A 22795-nucleotide genomic window follows, 5' to 3' on the forward strand; every position below is an offset into this window, starting at 1 on the left:
TTTCCTTACAACTATTCTGCTCCCGGCTGTTACACGAATGTGTGCTTGATGTACAGAAATCCGATATATCACTGTGTTAGAATCATTCTAACTGTCTCAACAACGTAACGAATTATTTCCATTCCGTTTCACGATTTTAGTGCGTTTCATGAAACGGAACCTGCTGCTGCGTGCTGAAACGTGCCCCTTCCCTTTTTCTTTGTTCTACACTTTACCTATTCGTGACAGTAGCGCTTGGTACAAACTAATTTTGAGTAGAATTGTAATACTTTTCGCAAACGACTTGCAATGAAGTTTCTACGTGTTAAGTTTTCTAAATGAAGTATCTATAAGTGATGCAATTCTTCCGGAATATTGACTGCAGCGACTAGCACTTCCATAAGCATTGATTTATAATAAATTTTCGTGTAATAGAGGTTACAATCACCATGAAAAGTAATATTATAATGTTTACCAAAATCATGTGAAGGCTGTTATTATTATTATTATTATTATTATTCTACTGCACATTTGAGTAATGTGTGTACTTTAAAATTGTAAAGTGATTAATAGAATCCTTTAATGGAAACTATTTTATTTGATAGAAAAAGGATTTTTTTAGATTACAAATGCATGGATCATTCAAAAGTGTCTAGTTTTCTAAAAATCCAATTCCAGTGAAAGCGTCCTCATCCAAAATATTAGCGAAATATATTGCTACATTTTAGACATACTTTTATGAATTGAAACCACTATTAACATTTAAAGAGATCGCACAAAGTATTAAAAATTGTTGTCTTAATTTAATAAAATTTTACAATTTTAAAATCTTAAAATATCTTAAAACTGAAATTTGTACCTAATAAAATAACAAATTTCCTAAAATTCAAATTAGGTACTTAAAGCTTTCTAGCTTCATCGTGTGCGTATTTGTACCTAATAGACTGTAAATGATTATGCAAATATGTATTTTTATAAAATATTGTTCCTTAAGGTTGTTTAGAAGCATCAGTTTAATCTGCATACCTTATACGTTTTCTAATACATAGCACACAATTTACATACATTTTGCATATTTCACCCTGTTATAAATGCATAAAAATCCACAGTCTACTGATAAATATGAAAGCTCTGCTGTTTCTCTACAACCTTCAACGCAATTTATTGTCCACGAACCGTGGACATACTCTCAATTTATATATTCATATCCGCGATTGAACTACTGTATCAAATTAACACAGACCTGAAGAGAACTTTCCATATTTAAAAGTTAAATCAACCGAATAAAACGTTCAAACTACGCTTGTTGTATCCATAATCACGCCATATAAAGCGATTATATTAAGCTGCCAACGAAATCCGATCTTTCCACGTATTTTGCTTTAAAGATGAACCATTTATACTGCAGAGGAATCAAAAAATAATTATTTAAATACGAAAAGAGATTATTGATTCGAATATTGTTTAGCATTATTGCAAATTGTTATCCACTGAATTTTATTTAACTTTTGAATTTGTGAATTTAGCTGCCAATTGAATACATATAATATTAACAATATGCAAAAGCTTTTAGGTCTACTATATTGATAACAACAATTTAAACAAAAAAGGAACTATAAAAATCGATTCATAATATAGCGTAATTTATTTTAAACTTAATGTATGAGATTAGCAGGGCTTCTCGTGATAACAAGCCATATTTTTCTAATTGAATTTTGTTTCTGCTTTTCATTATTAATCAATATTATTAGTATACAATATTTTTAAAATTTATAATCGAATATTAATTTTAACCTGTAACAGCAAATAATTGATTTGATTTATTATATGTAAGAATGACTAATATTAAAAATTAATTTTGTATCACAGTAAGTAGCAATATAATTATATTATTTAAAAAATGTTAGAATATTTAACACTACATTGGTGCCTTTTTTTTATTTAATTGAAGATTTATTTTCAAAAAGTCACGGTAAGTGAAATTACTAAAGTAATTTTTGTTTCATATTCTCCCGCCACTATTCAAATGCACAGAAGCGCGGGAGAATATTCAAATTTAAAATAGTAATTAAGAAGGCGCAATTTTAAAGGCACCGAATTAATTTGTACACCAAATATATTTTCCAACAGTATGCACAATTAATATTTAAAATCAAAAATAGCAGGGAAAAATAGAATAGTCAAAAGTAATATGATTTATTATCCCATTTATTATTTTATGATCGGATAATAAAACTGTAATTTAAATTAATTTCAAATATTAGTAATATGAATCGCAAAAAAAAGTTATAACAAGCACCGAAAAGGTTAATTCAGTGTAACAAACTATCACCTGCTTTTCAACGCGCACCGGGACGTTTCAGTTTCCGTTCCGCACATCGGAACTTCCTGGTGTCACTTGAAAGGCAGGCTGCGTCGAATTTCCTCGATATAAACTTTCCAAACACGCTTCGAGAAGTATCTATCCCTCTTAGAAGCAGCTGCAGCTTTTTTTTTACAAGTTGTTCGACAAATATCCAAAATCTTAGTTGCACGAGGCAAGGCGAGGCGACCATAGCATCGCAAGCGTCCCTGTGAGTAGTCAAGACACGAAAGAGACAAGGCACGTGGTACTGAGGACGCATGCGCGTCGTGTTGCTCCTGCAGGACTTCGCACGGCAAGTCAGTCTGCATCTGGACTCCGTCTCGCGTGCGTTTTCCGGCTGTGCGTGATAGTGAGAAAAACGAACCGGGAACATCGACCATGACAATAACAATACACCTGATAATCCTTTGGACTACGGTGATCGTCGTTGCGGCTGTTCATCGATCAAATGGTGAGTGATCAATTATTCAACGAACGAAACTTTAAATTATTCCGTAGATTTTTTCACAGTCACTGCGATCCTTTCTCTAAGTATCATTCCGGGAAATTATAAAGTTTTGAAGTGGGTAGGTTGTGAGAGTATGTTAGGTTAGGTTACTTCAAATCGTTGGTACGTCAAACGTTACATAATTCTATGACTGCATGAGGTAGTGGAAGTTTTTGTAAGAAGAATTAACGCGAATACAGGCAAACAATGGAAGAACGTAACGGATAAACGGATTAAGGAATAAAGGATATTTGTTGAATACATGCTCCTTGCACATCATTTATTATGATTATGCAAATCCCGCGTTGCCCGCTACGCTGCTGCTTCGAAAAGCTTCCCGTTTAAAAGAATATTTTCAATTAATTTTTTGTCGTGCCATTCTATTCAGGTACATGATTTAATCCAGTGTTCTTAAGTGACAGCATGTTTCGATTAACCTGCTGATGAAAATAATGTAGATTATAACGGGTATTTGTGATTTTATGGAATATAAATTATTTTTAAAATTTCTTCAAAATTATGAATAAATGTTAGCGGATAGTGTTAAGAATTGCGATGGACGTCCATCATTAGAATTTGAAGCAGATTTGTTTATGGTATTTAATGAAGGTCGTAAGGGAACGTAAACACGTGTTCGAGCAAAAGCGTGCACTGATACGTGAACGTACTCAAACAGAATATTAGGGGTGTATCAAGATTTTAATTTTCTTTGCAGATTTTTATGTTCATATTATATACAGTTACTTATATTAATATTCGGACATCATTTCTCACTTTGTTTCTTCGTATAAATAATAATTCGAATATTTTCTTTCGCTTATATTATGATAATGAATTCTGATACAAATCGTTTAAAAAGGTAAAGGCGAGTAGTTATTTGAATTTAAAATAATTATACCAGAGGGATGAAAAGAAAAATTATGTAAAATTTTCGCGTATTCTTAATTTTTTTTGTTTTGGGGAACGAACAATTTTTGGGTTATGCATTTTAATCAATTTAACTTATTATTATATATACCAGACGATATTGGTTTGGATGGAGAGAGTTCTATAATATTTTAAATTTAAATTTGTATTTCATATTATTTTCATTTTCTAAATTTTACACTGTTTCTTTTACAATTATTCTTTCAACCTATGAAACTCTTTTCTTTAAAGATTATATATTGATCTTTAGGTTAATGTCTTTTTATATATTTTGTCAGTTTGGATCTCGTTTGACCCAGACTCCGCTATTCAAGAGTTAAGAATTTATTTTTTACCTTTTATAAATTTTGTATACAACTGTTTGAAAGAAACATGTAGTTACCTAAATTAATCAATAAAAAGTGGAGGAAGTTTAGGAACTTATAGAAAAATAAAATTATAAGATCTACTAAAACTTATCGTTAGAAGGAAAAGTAAACTTTAGCATAAAAATCTTCTTGATTATTGTACACCTAACTGCGCATTTCGATTTAATTATTGCAATATTCTCTGGTATTCCAAAATCTGTTAATAATTATACAAGGTATGTTTAAATTATTACAGTGATTATAAATGTTATTCCAATGTCTTTTTAACATATATTTCGTTATCATTAAAATTGTAATAATTTAAACATATGTTGTCAAATTTTAATTACATTTGCACATTTTACCTTGTAATAAGTTCCTTACACAATATGGTGCTCTGCAAGGATATTTATTATACTATAAAGTTTATGTCTATATTAGCTGTGATCATCCTCTTGTTATGACCTGATAACAGAGTTATTATACTTCAGAGGATAATCATTTATTTACTTCGTTATCTTTAAAATCTGAGGGGATTAACATAAATTGTGAGCTAGAAGTATCGAAAGATTTCAGTTATTTGAATTTTTAAGCATCGCGACTATAAATAATAAATTATTTAAAATATTTAAGTAATAGAACAAAATAATTCAAAGATATCACTGGAAAAGTCGTTTCAGTTAAACCTAGGTAATTAGCCTTCTTTCTGCTATAAGTTTGCAATTTTTATTCTAATATAATTGTTTCAAAAATTTTTGATGTATCAAAAGCAAGAGTAGAACATAATGTAAAGAACGACGAAGGTTGGGTGACTCGAATCGAATCGCGACTTCGTCGTACCGCGACTGTTACAACTTCCCGAAAGCCGTTTGAGGGGTACATGTGTGGAGGATATTTAGGGGCACGAGCGAGGTCGGAAAAAGAAGTTTGCGTGGTGCCGTCGCGAAGCCAACATCGCACGACTACTATAATAAAAGAGTTTCACTTTTTGATTAATAAAAAATATACACAAAGCACTTCAATTGTATTTCGATATCATTATTACTGACATTTCAAAACAATAGTTTTTAGAAAAATATGCTCTGTGAAATTGATTTTTTACAAGATTTCTATCATCTCAGTTTAGAGACAGGAAAAATATAATAGGGCAGTTTTGTTCGCACTGTTTTGTAAATAATGAAAATAGAAATTCAACGACTATTTTACCATCAAGAGGTGATCTTGAATAGAAATATTCAAGATAAACATAACTGGTTTCAAAAACTCCTGCATATTTTTGTAGATTGGTAGATGCAAGATAACGTTACCTCCAACGTCGTTGATGTCATGTAAATAAATGCAGATTGAAGAAAATTTTATGCTACAAAATGTAGACTTAATTTCAAAAGATTCTCAGTATAGTGTGCTAAAAATTTCTAAACACGTACTTCTTCAAGGAAATCTACAATATACCTAGTATTTTTCTCTTCTTAAAATGATTTTTGATGGATACTAAATTAAAGATTAGAACAATTAACCCTGTAAAAGGAACAGATTACAGCTTTTAAACTGTAGAAATTTAAAAACTATGTTAATTTACTTTTTATTCTTTAATTACTGATTTTTTCAGTTTATTTAATTCAAAGGTAATTAAAATTCAACGCTGCTTAAAATATTATTCTTTTTTTTATCTGCAAGATTGCATGAATACAAAAATTTTGCATTATTTAAAAAGATTAGGGTGGTTAGAGCGTTAACCCTTCTTCAGATTATGGAAGGTCGCACTGGCTTAAATCTTCAAACCAACAATAAGTGTGTTTAATTGCATATTGATATAATTGTTTGAAATTTATGTAACTATATTACATTATTTACAAAGTGAATTCATTCGAATTTATTAAATCGGTAAAATGGAATTTAAAAGGAAAAACCCATGGAAACTATTTATCTGAATAAAGATTAACCCTTTCATCTCGAGATTTTTTTTTAAGTCATGTCAAAAGTGGTAGTATATAGTCAAATAAACTAAAAAAAAATGTAAAATGTAGCAAACTATAATTTTGATGATCTAATGTGTCATTTAGAATACAATATATTGTTTCTAAGATATTTTCCTTACAGCATTAACCCTTTGATTAAACTTTAGCCCCTGTAAGCCTTTGGCACCTATCATCCATCACTCCACCCGTTTTAACGCGGTGAATGCGAATATGATTATTGTTTCTGACAGAAATTACAAGTTTCCGAGATATTCGTAAAAAAATTGGCTGTAGTTCAGAAAGTTCCCAATGGCCAATTAACACAAAATTTGGAGAGGCGGAAAGGGGGGCGTAGAGGATCCAAAGTATAAAGCGATATCTCTATATTAATTAATATGATAATATTAATTAAAAACACTTGTGGCATAATCTATAAAATTCTGTCTACACAGACATAACTGATACAATTATCTCCGTTGTAGTAGCCGTCGTCCTCAAGTGTCACAGAGCAGTTGACACTATAGTGATATCGAATTTCGCATTTATAGGATGTCCCATTTAAAATCTGTTTGAAAATATTTTTTAACTTTTTTAACACTAGGTGGAGGATATGTTAAGGAGAGTAGGCATTTTTCGAGAACAAAAAATCGAATTTTTCAATTTTTTTATTCAATAATAAACAGTATTTGGAATTAAAATCTGTAATTAAAACAATTTATTGGGCGCGATAAGCGGGCGAAAAATGCTCACAAAGTTGGGTCCGACAGATTTTATATTTTTTATATTTATAAGATTTTGGACACATGGTTCCTCTGTAAAATTACGTTTTTCGGCACTCATGTTACTTTTCCTCAGCAACCCTACAACCGATAGAGTTGAATTGATTGGAAATCGGTTTATAGCCTGATTGGCAGCATCTTTTACGTTGAAGGTAAGAGTACAAAAAAGCTCAGACACTGATAGAGTTGCATAATCTTTTCTCTTCGGTATTTCAACATTCTCTTTGGCTAAAATACATATCTAGTATAATATTAGATGTTCTAATTTGAAGTTGATAGTTGCAGTAGATTCTGAGAAAAAGAAACATGAAATTATCACTTCCCTTAAGTTAGGATTCCCGAGGCGGGGGTGTAGGGGGAGGGATGAAGCCCTTACTAGCTATAGCATTTATAGCTAAATGACAGCTACACGAATTTTAAGGAAGTTAGCTATATAAATAAAAAAAATTATCGCATTAAAGTAGACTCTTGTTATATTGCCTCAGACTCTTGTTATACATATAGGAGTGGAAAAGTTGTCAAGCTTCTAAACTTTTATTTGAAGGGTGGGGAAAGGGAGATGGAAATGTATTATTTTCATAAACTATGATTGTGAAAGGGTAGCATTAGTATGTTTGAAATATATATAATAAATGGCAATATAAAGAGAGTCTGCTGTACTTATACTAAATCATACAAAATTCTACCATTTTATTTCGGTGAGCACTAAAAGAATTAGTATTGAAGTAGTTCGAGACACTAAATAAAAAAGTGAAGGATTCAGTTTGAATATGTACATGTATTGGGACACGGTTTTCTCCTTAAGTTTCTGTGATCCCTTTTTGGTTGAAAGCCAAAGTCGTATATTTTCGTAGACGAACGACTTCGATTAACGTTTAACGTTACGAACGAGTTTCGTGTAGCACTGTTCTTTACGATAATGCTTTAAAGCGCGAGTGTCTCGTTTTACTCGATAACTGGATTGAAAATATCACTGGCTAACAAGCTTGTAATATCTTTCGAATGGTGTGATGTTTCAAGCAAACATGCTTGATGAGCAGTATGAATATTCATTGTGTTACTGTTTCGTAAAAGTTTGTATTGGGATATTTATGAGCGCAGACCGAAACTGCGTTATGTATTTTACAAATAACCACGAACAACAAACTGTACCTATAAATAAGCAATGAACATTATTCTACATAACAAGTAAAGCACATATTTGACAAATTCGTCTCGTTGTTTCTAACAAATAAAATCAAGTTCGTTTATAATGAACATGATAAAGTCAATATTATTACAGTCATTTTGTTGAAAATAAAAATGAAGAGAATAAATTGTTACAATGTTTTATAAACATTTTAGCAGTTTTTATTTTTGAATGAAAGAATAGTTTGTTACAGAACAACAATAAATATTCTACATAACTGTAACTTTAACAACATGAAAATTCTAGGCAGTAAAAGTAATTTAAATATAAAATTATTACTGGCAATTTTTGTTCTATACTGAATCATTAATTATGAATTATCAGTCAGACATGGGCATCAGCAAAAATAAACTTTTATTCAAATAAAATTATTATTTTATTTGTTATTTTATTTTATTTTTATTTTGGTGGGTATTATTTCCGAAATAATGTGCTAAACTTTTTATTTATTTTACTTAAGATTCTGACACTTTGTGGAATTTATAATTTTTATAATGATACATTCTTTCTTATACCTAACAGGAGATTATTAAACCTTGAACAGCGGAGCCAAATTTACAAAATCTATACAACAATATTAACAACCAAAATTAGCTGCATAATTTGTAAACGAAAGGGTTTCATACATTAGAAGGACAATTTGTAAAGGACCAGTGTAAAATTTAGAGAATAAAACTAACATAAAGAACAAAATTAAATTAAAATTGTGGCTCTCTCCATGGCCTGCTGTTTGAGGATTAATAACATTATATTTGAGAATTCAGTTTAACGTATTTTACATAAATTACTAAGTTCTAAATTGTAATTAGCATGTGAAGGGGCGAATAGAAATAAGATTTGAAATAATTGAGTAACAAGTTTAATTATCAAAATCATGAATACGTGACACTTGCTGTCAAAATGTTAAATATTTGTTATTTCATCACTAACAAAGATATTTTTTAGAATATTGATGATAATATTTCATATTTACATTTGAATAATTAGTTGAAATGGTTATTTGCTGTTTATTATAATTTTGATTAGTAACTGTACTTTCGATAAATTCAACAATATATTCCCTAACCCTGCAATTGTTTATAATAAAATATTTTACAGTTACGTGAAAAACATTACACGCAACGATACATTTAATAAAAAAGAATTCTTATGCACCAGTTAGTCATTTTATCGTGAATTGATAATTACTTCTCGAAGTCATTGTACCACAAATGAAATGCCTGCAGGCTTGTAAATTGTGTCGCATTATTCTATTCGTGATTCGTAGCAATTTTAGGAGGTTCTTCCCGTTCAACGGTGCAGAAAGTGCTACTTCCATTGTGGAACAAAGTTATAGACCGACTTCTCGTGAGTGTTTGCCTCTTTCTGTGTTCTACATACATTCTTACCTTGTTACAAAATTTTCCACTTTATTCCTGTTAAGATCGGAACTTCATTCTCGTATGTTGTTAGCAAAATTCCATTTGCTAGGAAACATTGCTTCTGACACTATTTTGATGCTAAACAAGGAAGTTTGACATCGTGTTATCATTTAATATCACAATATTATTTATTATCATTTGTATAATACACTAAATATGCAATATTATTGATTGATAGATTGAGTTCTATAAATTAAATTATGTAATGGAATAACTTAACTATTAAATTTTATTTTTAATAAAAAAATTTTTGTATTTACTTTATGAAAGTTTCTATTGCATAGGAGTTGCTATTTTGAAATTGAGAGCTAATTAAGAACAAACACCTCGAATCATAAATAAAGCTTTGAACTTGATTAATTTTATTTTGAATATTAGAGTGTCATTAGAATGCAACTTATATTATTATTTTTTATTATCTAAGAGGATTTATGTACGGTATCGTGCAAAGTAGGGTTGCTGAGGGAGCAAGGATTCTCAGAATCATAATTTCGACGATATACAAAAGTGATTTAGAAATCAACTGATACAATTTTTAATTATTAAATATTATAAAATTGAGTATATAACTGAAAAGTACGAGTATGAAAGTAAATATTAATTACTCTGTCCAGTGCAGAAATATTAAAAATCACACAATATACTAAGCGTGTAAAGGAAATTTAAAACAGGAAGTATTTTTCACATTATCACACGAAATATATGGAAAATATCGGTTTTTAATTTTTTTAAGTACGGCGCAGCAGAACGAATAAACTGAAAAAAATTAACGACAATAGTAAAAATTTAGTGCTTCTATTGTAAAAGTAAAAATTTAGTATTTCGAAAACTTCTATTCGAAATCTCCATTTGTCTACTTCCTTTTTGCGTTTTTGATTTTTATCTCCTGGGATTTGCAGCCAACAAATCTGAAAAAATTCACAATCATATCCTAGAACTTTTTTTAGATTTTTTGAATACCATTAAATAGGGAAAATATGGCAGAAACCGCTTTTTTGATTTTGCCTTGTAACTACCCTCTCGGTTAAAATAAAGGGTTGAAACTTGGTATACAACGTTTTTTTGTTTGCAAGCTATTAAATGGTGCATTATCGATTAAAATCGGTTCAAAAGCACTTTTGACCATTTTATCCTGCTATACCCTTTTCTCGCGTAAACAATTATACGCAAGTTCAGTTCTTAAATGAAAAGTCGCGATTTTCGGAAATTTTAATTACTTGTAACTTCTAAGTGCATTGACCGATCTCGATCGAATTTTCAGCACACACATAACTTATTTGAATCTAATAACGTACCCAGGCAATGGTAAATAATTCTACCGTTAAATAATAAAGAAGAATTTAAAGAAAATAACTGATCATGCTAAATATTGTCAGGGATACGTGCAGAATTTTAACCGGAAACTTCGTCTCTGCAATCATCATTTCACCTTGTTATCAGGAAATTGCTAACGGAGGAAAAAAAAATGAAGGCTTCACACGGTTAGTGCTGCGTCGATCTTCGGAATTGCCTCCGATTTCTCTGGAGGAGAGCATCCCTCCAGAGAATCAACGGTCTGTGATAGACAGACCGCTGGTGACTGACTGTAATAATATTTCTGTCAAAATGATCCGGAGTCAAGGATGTGGCTAGCTATACTGGTGTACGCACATCAATACATTTCTGGTAATAAGTTACCTTCTGAATGTGATAACCTGTCACGATGAATTCGCTTCAGAAGCCCCGTCACGATGTGATTATCACATTTTGTTCTAGTATATCCGTTCATTTATTTGTATTATTGGTCTCGTTACAATATCAGACACGTCGAAATCGATAATAATGTTACAAAGGATTTTAATAAATTGTATTTATACGTAAAAGTGACAATATTAAAAATAATAAAAATACGAAGTGCAACAATGCGACAGTTTATTACTTCATTACTCTGAAGTTTCACATCTGCTTCGTAAATGATGATATTAAGTTCCTTTCAACATTACCAGTCTCTACAATCGCAAATATTATAATATGTACGCGTGCATGCAAATGGAAATTCAATTTAGCACTTAGAACTTTCCTAAAGCAGGCGTTTAATCAGAGCTTCTTACTAGATTGCATTCAGAAAACTGTTTAACTGGTTGCAAATAAGTGTTTGAAAATTGAGCAAGATTGCAGTTATGCGTACTAAAACTGTCATATATAACAATTGGTTCAGGGAAATACATTTACCTACCATAACTGTAGATTACTGAAGATTCTTCAAAAATTTCATATTTTTCCTGGTTAATAAGATTTAAGATTTCTTTATTTTTATAATTCAATTTTTAAACTTGCTGTGGATAATTTGAAAAAAAAGGTCAGTTATTAATGTTGCTTGGATCATCTTCAAATTTTATTATAATATTTTTAATACAATATGTTTAATCGTCATATGTTCGAGGTTTATGGAATATTTTTTGTTTTTATAACCTTTTGACCAGGACCAAATTAAGAATTCTAGGGCCCTAAGGTTAGAAAAAAGGTTTCTCTTTATGTTTCCCCTTTTTTTAGTATTAATATTAATATAGTAATAGATAATCATAATATACGAAGACAGTTAGAACGTACGTAATATCAAAAGAAAATAAGAAGCAGGAAATATGAAAAAATTAAACTAAAATTTCTGTTCATTTTTAACTTGTAATTACTTTTGTTTGTAAAGTATGATAGAAACTAAAGCTGTAAAAAATTAATAAGGAGAAATCACTCAATTACAATTTTTTTATTTTTAATCTTCTGGATCTGCTGAATTTTATCCTTGATTTTATATTAGGTACATCAGATTACTTATAGCATATCAAATAACTGATTTTGAAATATATAAGACTGTTTCATCAGAGGAGAACGTTGAAGAAGGTAGTCCAATTAATTAGATCCTCAGTGCATTTTACTTTTTACCAGGAACAAAGTCCTTCCTTTGTATAGAGGATGTGTTTTTATTGATGCACAAAGCGTTTGGCGATATGATTGTTTTACTTTTCAGGGTGAAATAGCTTTCTTGATGATTTAGTATAAGAGCGCTTCCAATGATTCTGCTATCACTTTGCAGGGGCGAATAGATAGATCACACAGATATGTACTCCACAGGGGCGAAGTGACGGGTATCCTCTTCAAGAGTGCTTGTGGTTGTTCCTCAAATACCTCGAAGGACGAAGCGATAGGTATCCTGAGCAAGGGCGATTAGAATGCTTGTGAAATTGTTGAATAATTGCCAGATTTTGCTTTTATTTAACAATTTCATTTGTTTATTTTCTAAATTAAATTACCTACATATACTACAAATAAAGATTATATATATATAGATATTCAATACAGGTATTATTCAATATAAAAAAGAAGTTAATTAACCATATCATTACCTTTTTTAAACAGCAATTAAATGATGGACTTTAAGGCTCTCAATATCCTTCAAATGAAATACTATTTTTTAAATAAAGCTAGGGATAAATAATTGTTAGTTTGAATATAAATTTATTGAAATTTTAATTAAAAATTACTCATTATTTTCAAATCAGTTGATTATATTCCAAAGTTTTATAAAAAGACCTCCAAGTATATTTTTATTTAAATAAAAAATGATTCAATATTTCTAATTAATTTCGTTTTATTTGTATCGTATTAAACATGACTGATTCTATTATACTAGTTAACGGATTAAAAATGTTCATGAAGTAAATCACTTTAAATAGCAGAGCTTACAGTTGTAACATTCCATCCAAACAATGCACGATTACAAAAACGCTCGTACTTTAAAAAAAAATTATTGTTGCACGTTGCAGGGTACCTGTTACACAGCTCGTGTTTATTTTTGTGAAAATTATTTTCGGGGATCATAAAAAAATAAACTGAAAATTGAAATCTCTCATGAGTATGTAGGTACATTTAAAATTTATTCGCTCCACTCTGTTTAAACTTTTAAATTAGAAGTTTCACTGAAATTTGTCCCAATTCTGTTTAAATATAACGGATCGAGAGATTAGCATGGATTACACTTCATTCCTGTGCGAAAGGTTTTAACTTGCATCGTTAATGACTATGGAAGCTGCGTTAACCAAATACATTACTTATCGCACTATAAATTGAATAACATTTAAGGTGTTCGTTTAGTTTCAGATTATTTGCTTTGTAATTACTTGTAACAATTTTAGTATAATATTGAATACAAAGCTGGGTATGATTTTGAAAAAAAAAATATTTCAAATATTATTTAAATTACTAGATGCTATAAAATTCAAATAAAATAATATTTTAAATTGAAAGTCAAAGTTTAGCAGACAAAACAATTTTATTTTAATAACTCTGAAATTATTTTAGTATCAGTATCAGTACCAGTATCAGTATTAGTATGTCTAAAATTATTACACTTCCCATTTAAAATATTATTTTACTTGAACTGTGTTGCGTCTGATATTTTGCAAATTTTATTTTATTATGAAAGTAAAATATTTTATTTTCTGGAATAAGTTCTTAAAATAATATTATTCTCACAGTTGTTTAAATCATTTGAAATAAAATTAACTATTTACTACTTACTGACACCATTATATAGAAAGTATTTGCCTAAATAACAATTACGGTTCTAAAGCAATATGATGGATGTTGCGCCCCAGCCTTCGTCATTTATAATTGCGCGCCTTAGTGCCTTTTTTTTAAGGTCCGCGGGACGCCAATTGGCGTCGCCTATTGTAACCTATGCTGGGCCCGTTCATAGGGCTACTTACCCATTGTTCTTCTAGATACGCCATGTTGCGCTGGTAGAGAAAGCGTAGTGACGCTATGTGTAAGATTATAGAAATGCTCAGTTATAAATTATAGTTTTATCTTACCTTTTGTATTATGAGTTATCTATTACTATTCTTATATTCATTTATCCTTTTTGTTTCATTATTATATTAAAATATATATAAATAAAGACTTTATCACAATAATATAACATTTTCATAATTATAACGGCATGATAAAAATGATTTGGCTGTGGAACGTATGGTTTGATAAATTAATATTCTGCGTTTATCAGAGGCAAAATGAAATTGAAAGAGAAGAAGGTAGAACTAAGTGAACGTCAGAAACATAAAGCACCTGGAAGATGTAATTAAAACGGAACGCATAGAAATATGATGTACGAAATGCTTTCTCTGTAGGTGGATTTATTCTTCGTGATAGAATTGTTCTCTATATAATAGCGAGGACTTAATTCATTTTGTCAACGTCATTTCAGATACATGATTAATGTTTATCTTTGGATAACATGGAGATATATGTCACATTCCTACGTAGTTCAACACGCAAGAACAATGAATATTTACATTCGAAAACAATGCTGATAAATGTGTTTCCTCATGACGTACATATCATATTTTGTATAAATGTTATTGAGTCACGTATGGTTAATAACTAGCATCATTCAAGTATAAAAAGTAGACTATTATGTGCCTATTTCTTTTTTAATTTTCAATGAAATACTAAGTACTAAATACTGAATACTGAATACTAAATACTACTAGCAATTATTATTATGGGATAGTATTTTATAGTACTTCACAATGAAATACTAAGTACTAAATACTGAATACTAAATAGTACTAGTGATTATTATTATGGGGTAATATTTTACCTTATTTTACAATGAAATACTAAGTAATAAATACTGAATACTGAATAGTGAATGCTAAATACTACTAGTAATTGTTATTATGGGATAATATTTTGTATTACTTTTCATTAGTAACATTTATATTAGTTTTCTCAGGATTAGATATTCAAATACTTAAAGAAAATGAAATTCTGCCATTTTCTTGTTAATTACTTTATTACAAGATTTGCCTGTTCACTTTTCACAGAGAACATGTAATACTGTTCAAAGAATACAATTAACTTAATTACATGTATAGGGATTTTCAAAGTCTTTGTTCCTGAATATAAAACTTTACAATGCTAGAATCCTGTTCTCGACGTCTTCTTTTTTGATTTGTAGCCCGATTACGCGCCACCCTAGAAACTCACAATGTCTCGAAATTCAGATCAGAAGAGTTGTACGCTCCAATTTCAAGATAATAAAAGAATAACAAAGATGTAAAGGATCGAAACAATAGTACGCGCTACGGTATGGTACGTAAGGCTAGTCAGCAGCGATTTCGAACTTCATGTCACGGGCAGGCCCGTTAATTACTCGAGACCATGCGAATGAGAGAAATTCCTTTCTCTTTCTCCGAGAGTTGCGGGTGTTGTGTACAAATGACCAAGGTATACAGCGTTATATAATGCAGGGCAATTTCCATTATACCACGCGTTTCTGTTATGTAAATAGAGACGCGTGCCTGAGTGGACGATGTTCGGCGGTGAAAATCCTGCGAACCAACAGGGAGAAAACAACATTCAAAATTAAGATATACTAAATGTCGAACATTTGTGTATCCATATTTTTTGGTATTTACAACATCTATATCTGATTCTTCTTTTTTAATTTAGATTTTAAACTTTTTGAATCGACTAATAGAAATTCTTGTATATAATTTCATCAAACTTGGTGAAATTTTCAGATGTAATTAGGCAAATTAAAAACACTTTAAGATTAAACCATTTTCAATAAGTTGTGATGCGCAAAATTCGAAAATTTTGAGTACCCGATACTCGGGTCGGGTCTGCATTGAACCCGAAAATTTCAGGTAGCTGATATTCGAATAGGATCGAAACGAATCCTAAAAATTTCGGGTACTCGAAACTCGGATCAGCTCGGGAATACTTTGGTCGACTTGCAATTCTTCAAATTCAGCAAATTGTGTTTTAGGACGAACTTTGTTCAATACCGTGAATTGAAAGTGTCCACAAAAAACTGCACCTAATTTTCGTATTAATTTGATCAAAACAATTCCCGACTCGATCCGAGTATTGGATACCCGAAATTTTTAGGCTATCGCTCATCTATACTTTTGAGAACCCGACTCGACCCGAACAATTCCTACCTAGCTCGGTCCGGTCACAACAATTGCTATCCGATCCGGGCCGACTCTTAATTTTTGGTTTTTTGCACATCTCTTCTTATAAGTATTTTTCAAGTTTTCCTAAGAACTGTTTCAAATACACTGTGTCACCTATTGGCATGACAATATTTATATTAATATAATATACTTATATACTATATTATAATAAAGTATATATCAATAATATAAATATTATACTAATATTGTACTAATATTATATTATTATATTAAAATGAATCATTTATAAAGTTTTTTTCTCATTTACGTCATTATGAGGTGTTTTCTTAATATAATAAATGTTACGGGCAGAGCATTTTGTAAAATGACCGGGCATTGTGTAGAATGTCCAAAGGACATTGTGCAAATTGTCCGTAACAGGTTTCGGTTAATCTACAAAATGCCCGGTTATTATACAGAATCTCCAAGTTATACAAATTGCCGGTAACAATAAATTTAGAAAATTTAATTGAATATTTTTTTTATTTGGAATGGCATAGTAATTTAATTACTATCCATACAATTTTAATGGGTATCCTTAAATACTTTTTTTACTTAAAGTAAAATAGAAAATATAATTTTTTTTCCTGTCAATCGACACGATTCGTAAATCGACATTTTTTCAAATCATAATAATTATTGTCGAAGTAAATTAGTTTCCGGGCGATTGCGACGAAAGGTAAATATTTTTATTTTCACGAAAGGGAACGTAATGACGGAGGTTTTCTCAAGGTCTGTAAAGTTTCAGGAGAAAATTTCTGAGTATTACGGTCCCCGGTTCGAGCTCACTCAGATGAAATCAACAGGCGACGAAGAAATTAACTTTTCTAATGGCCGCGCGTACTAGAGCATCGGGGGTGAGCATTCGGCGAAATTGTTATCAATGTACACACTTCGTCGGAAACTTCGTGCAATCGAACAATCGTTGAAGTTAAATTGGCTTGCTAATTAATTTCTACGCGAATGTTGGCCCGATCGAAGATCGACGCCCATTCCTCGTACGTATCAATGTCCATGATTTTCGTTATTTTTAGCTTCATTTGCTAATTGCTGTTTTATAGTGACAATAGCATCTCACGTTAGTAAAAGTATTATTAATATGCATAGTACGTTTTGAGTTTTGAAATGTTGTAATTATTTGTTTAAATCATGTATTTCAGTTTCTATTGTATCTTATTTTCTATTGTCTTATTTTTTGGATATTTCGTTTTATATTGTTAAATATCAGATAAAATTAGATTTTCTTGATTTTATATTGAATTTTAGAGGGAATAAATTTCGACATTCTTACGGCGTTTCAACTACTAGTTACGGTCCTTTTCAGGTTTTCCTGTGTTATTTTTCCACATTGTGTAAGATGGACTATATGTATATGTATATAGTGATTGGTACACTCGCAATCAAATCAGGCTTCCTCAGGGTAAATGGTGATGTCTGGGATTCTCGCCCTTTCTCGTAGGCATTTCCGGGGCAAATGACAATGTAGCGAAGGGGGTCTCATATATATATGTATACATATATATCTGTGACCTCCCACCACTTGCGTATGAACGTTTACGCGGGAAAATTTGAATTAATATTTACTTTGTTATTCGCACTTTTCAGTTTAATATTAAATTTTATTTTATAGTTTTAATGTTAATATCGTCAAAATTAAGATTTTGAGAATTCCAGCTTTCCGTATATCGCCATTTTCCCTAGGGAAGCCTGCTCTGATCGCAAGTGTACTTACTTTAAGCTAAAGCTGCATTTTAAACCTTTATACATTCATGCAACTTTGAAGTAATACATCAAATTTTTGTTGAAAACTGGAAGCTCTTTTTTCATCCCTTTAACTCTACATCAAATAAATTAACAGTAATTACAACAGATTACAGAGTAATGAAACAAATATTGCAGGTTAGAATTTCGTTGTAATTTAAAAGTGGAAGTGTGTTTGAAAGCACTTTATTACTTGCTTTTGCAAACAGAAAAACAAAATTGAGCCCGCTGTATTTAGTAAATCCACATATATCATCCAAACGAGTCCTAATTTTACAAAGTCAACTTCAATTTGAATTGTTATTCGTTAGTCTAAGATTGAAGTAAGTTGTTTTTGCGTAACAGTTTAAGGAAATAAACCCAGATTGTCTATTAAATTGAGTTTAATCTCAAATCTGCATTCTAACGGTTAGTGCGCTGTGTCTCACTACTCACATTCGTGCATTTACATTATACCTAGTATCCTACATGTTAAGCCTGGGACGACGGACCATGAAGAGAGCCACAATTTCAATTTAATTTTGGATTTCATATCAACTTTATTTTCTAAATTTTACATTTTTCTTTCAATATATGAAACGCTTTCGTACATTTCACTTTAGGTTCATACCGTTGTACACGTTTTGTTAGTTTAGGCCATGATCGACCCAGACTCTGCTGTTCAGGGGTTAAAAGATTTCCATGTGTGCTATTTTGCATAAAACTTTCAATTGCATATAGCTTTATAGAAGTTTAACAATTTATTGAGTACAAATATTAGTCTTTTTCCAAAATAATAAATTGTTAGCAATGTAAATCCAAGTACAATTATATTGCCTAAAGTAATTTGGTTTTTGTTGAATTTAACACCCATTTATGTAAACATATTCTCGAAGGAATTGTTTGTTAATAAAACATTTCTTTACGAATTTTTCTGATGCATTTTCGATACTATAGTAAATTGATTTCAGTTTGCATACATATTGTTCGGATATAATTATTTTATGAATGATGTTATTCAATTATTATGTCAACAATATAATACAGTTGAGTTTCTCCACTTGGAAATACTTTATGTTATTTACCATAGATAACTTAGTATTTGGCTTAAGAAGTCAGAGGGCAGTTATATTTTGCAGCTGCAAAAAATAGTAGAACGCATCTCATAATTAGAGAGTTGACATTAAGAACTTTATCTTCTTGCTTTATTATCCTCTTTCATTTTTCTGCCAACAAAAACACAGTAAATTGCAAGCATAAAGCTTAATTAAGTGCCTTACGAACATCTTGCAAAGATAGTCTTCCTGTTTAATCAAATACGTTTCTTGTATTAAAATTAAATTGACCTTTGAGTATAATTTTTCTGTTTTAAAATTACGTAAATAAAGCTTCGAGTGAGTTGTTACATTATTCGTAAAAATCTCCTTTGGGTCAGTAAATATTGTATAATACAAGAATTATAGAGATGAGATACATAATAAAATATAATTTTCTATTATAGAATGTTATATAAAATGAGCAATAATATACATGGAAAAATATAGAAATAATTCGGTTAAATTTTTTTGTTGAGACATGAAAATAATGTAGAGATTGTTTTTCGAAAATCTTTCTTCAATTATTTTTATGCATATAAAAGTGGAATGTAAATAAATACTGAATACTGCATATTTGATACTGGACACTGGATACTGAATACCGAATACTGAATTCGGAATTCTGAATCCTGGATATTAGATACTGGACACTCGATACTGAATACTCAATGCTGGATACGGTATACTGAGTACTGCATGTATGTAATTACGGAATACTGAATACTGAACACCGAATACTGAATACTAAATACTAGACGCTCGACGCCTCACGCTAGACGCCCGACGCCCCACGCTAGACGCTGAATATTAGATAGTAAGTACTTACTAGTTACTACTTATTGTTAGATATCAAGCACTAGATGCTGGATACTAGGTACCAGATAATGGATACCAAATAATATAGATACTAGATGCTTGGTACTAGATACCAAGCACTAAACATTAGCTACTAACTACTATTATAAATGCTAACTGCTAAGTACTTACTTACTAAAGGCTAAATACTAAATACATATAAATATTAAATATAAAGATTAGATTATAGGAAATAACTTAAACGTTTTCAAAGAGTTTTAATCCAATCAGATTACAACACAAGTTGAAATTCTATAAATACAGATTTATTTTGACAATTATATATTAATTAACAATGTCTTACTATTGACTTCCCAATAACAAATTTGCATAAAAGGTACCAAAGTGTTCTCATTGTAACTGAACAAAACAGTTCATTCCATATTGCATTCTTAAATGCATTCTTTCTTTATTATTATCCAATCTAATAAATGGATTGTCCTACTTTTCATTTAATTCTTTTATATTTTGAATCTTTCTTTATTCAACACCTGTTTCACCTGGTATTATTACAACAGTCCCATTGCAACGAACTCTTTTCACAGTTGCTATTGAATTGCAACTTTATGCGTCTGTGTGAATAGTTTAATAGGTGTGTACGAATCCTGTGCAAAAAGCGGAATTGCGATCATGCTTCAATGTAGAACAAATACGTGAGAGAAACTATCCGGTTCCATCATCGATGCAAAGTGTAAAGTGTCGAGCCTGCAAACTGCAGCATACCACCATAACAATTGATGTAGAATCCGCAGAATTTTGTTGCGTTTTTTCCAGTGCTTTATCTATAGGGTGTTAAAAAATATATTTCGGATTCAGAGGAGATATATTATCTGCAAAATGGGAGGGAAAGATAAAGGGTGGTTATGAGTACATTTATATGAAATTACTAAGAAAATTAATTTCTATAACATACATATGTCAAGGTCATTAAAATTAATGAATTAGATTTTATTTTACATAATCAAATAAATGAAACAATATGTCTCCTTGGTAAACGATTCACACACGATATACTGTAACAAAATAGATTGTAATGAATTTTTGTGAACTTTTTTCTATTTATATCATTTTACATACGTTGTTATTAAAATTATAAATATGTTCTTATCTTGTCAGAAATAAATGCTGATTTATAAGTTTGTTATAAACATCAAACAGAAATTAATTCATAAAAACAAAAAATAGAAAAATTAATAAAATTCAAACAATTAAGCATCGATCAATTGCTTTGGCATTGAAAAATTTTAGAAAATTTAAATTAATTTGTACATGGCTCATACATGCTCCTCTTGGTGTAACTTTCGTTTAAAACATTTTTTTATATAACAAACAATTTGTAAATAATTTAAAGTTTGCCACATTAGATAGAATACTTTATGCAACAGTAAAATGTAATAAGATAAAATGAAATTGTTCAAATTGCAAGTACAAAATTATAGACAGTAGGCTCTCGTTATATTATTGCAAACGGTGCAATTAGAGGAGCCAACAATTTTTCAAGCCACCAAGCTCTCATTTGGAAGGGGAAAACAGAAATGTACCATTTGCAAAAGCTATAATGGTGAAAGATTGGCACTAGTATCTGTATGAAGGTCAAATTGTTCACCTGGCAATATAACGAGAGTCTATTATGTAAATATATTAATATGGTTTCCATAAACGAATAATATCTAATTCTGAAAATAGTGATAAATTTAATTCATTTAAATTCATTGTTTAATTCATTGTATACATCAAAATTTGGCCAAATGCATTCACAATATCATCGAACCAGTGACTACAAATTAAACAACAATTTTTGTTTTATGAAATATTGGTCACATTCGTTAAGACATGTTAAAAAATGTACAGATGTGCAAACAGATATTTTTATCGTTAATCAAAATCACTGACAAAATGAAATTGGATCGTTTGGTATCAATCAGTATAAAATGTTCCCATCGTGTATAGAATTACAAACCTTAACAATTGACGACAATGATGCTTCGCAGTTGTTGCATACATAACAATAATTCTGTGGTTTATATTTTATTTTCTGTATTTCATATTTGATTGAAAATCGTGCTAAAACATTTATGGAAACATGAGTGGTTAATTAAATGTAAAAATTGTAGGTACATACAATATGTTCTATTTCTGTAATAACGTGAAATTTAGATTTCACATATTGGAATACGCATTGATGTAATTTCAACTTAAAATTGTTAGGATTTGTAATTTTGTAATTTTGAAAGTTCTAAAATCTGAAACTCTGTAATTTTGAAATTTTTAGAACCTATAATTTTTTAATTTTGACATTTTTAAACTCTGAAAATTTTGAATTTTTATATTTAGAAAGCCTGAAACTTTGTAATTTTGGAATGCTGGAATTTTGGTAATCTTGAATTTGGAAATTTGTAGGATCTGAAATTTTGGAATTTTTAAATTCTGGAACTTCACTAATCAGGAATTTTGATCTTTTCCAATTTTAGCATTTAAAAGTCTCAAAATTTTTGAATTTTTGAATCCTAAAATTAAAAAAAGTAGAAATTTTGAAGTTTTAAAATTCTAGAATTTTTGAATTTTAAAATTAAAAAAATGATGAAGGTGCACATTTTTTGGGAAGGGTAAGTCTAAATTTTTAAGAAGGCCAGGACTAACCTGACCTCTACCT

At 30.1% G+C, this 22795-nt stretch overlaps 1 protein-coding gene across 2 annotated transcripts in view; it reads left to right on the top strand.

Moving 5' to 3' along the window:
• The first annotated feature begins 2663 nt into the window (after positions 1-2663).
• Positions 2664-22795, top strand: part of LOC114877783 (neurotrimin-like) — a 422922-nt gene continuing 402790 nt past the window's right edge. For both annotated transcript variants that reach the window (XM_046286404.1, XM_029190796.2), the window contains exon 1: positions 2664-2795. In XM_046286404.1, coding sequence (XP_046142360.1) covers positions 2723-2795 — 73 coding nt within the window. In that variant the 5' untranslated portion in view covers positions 2664-2722. The remainder of the gene's footprint in view (positions 2796-22795) is intronic.

The sequence above is a fragment of the Osmia bicornis genome, chromosome 7, assembly GCF_907164935.1.
Source record: "Osmia bicornis bicornis chromosome 7, iOsmBic2.1, whole genome shotgun sequence".
NCBI classification, from domain to species: Eukaryota; Metazoa; Arthropoda; class Insecta; order Hymenoptera; family Megachilidae; genus Osmia; species Osmia bicornis.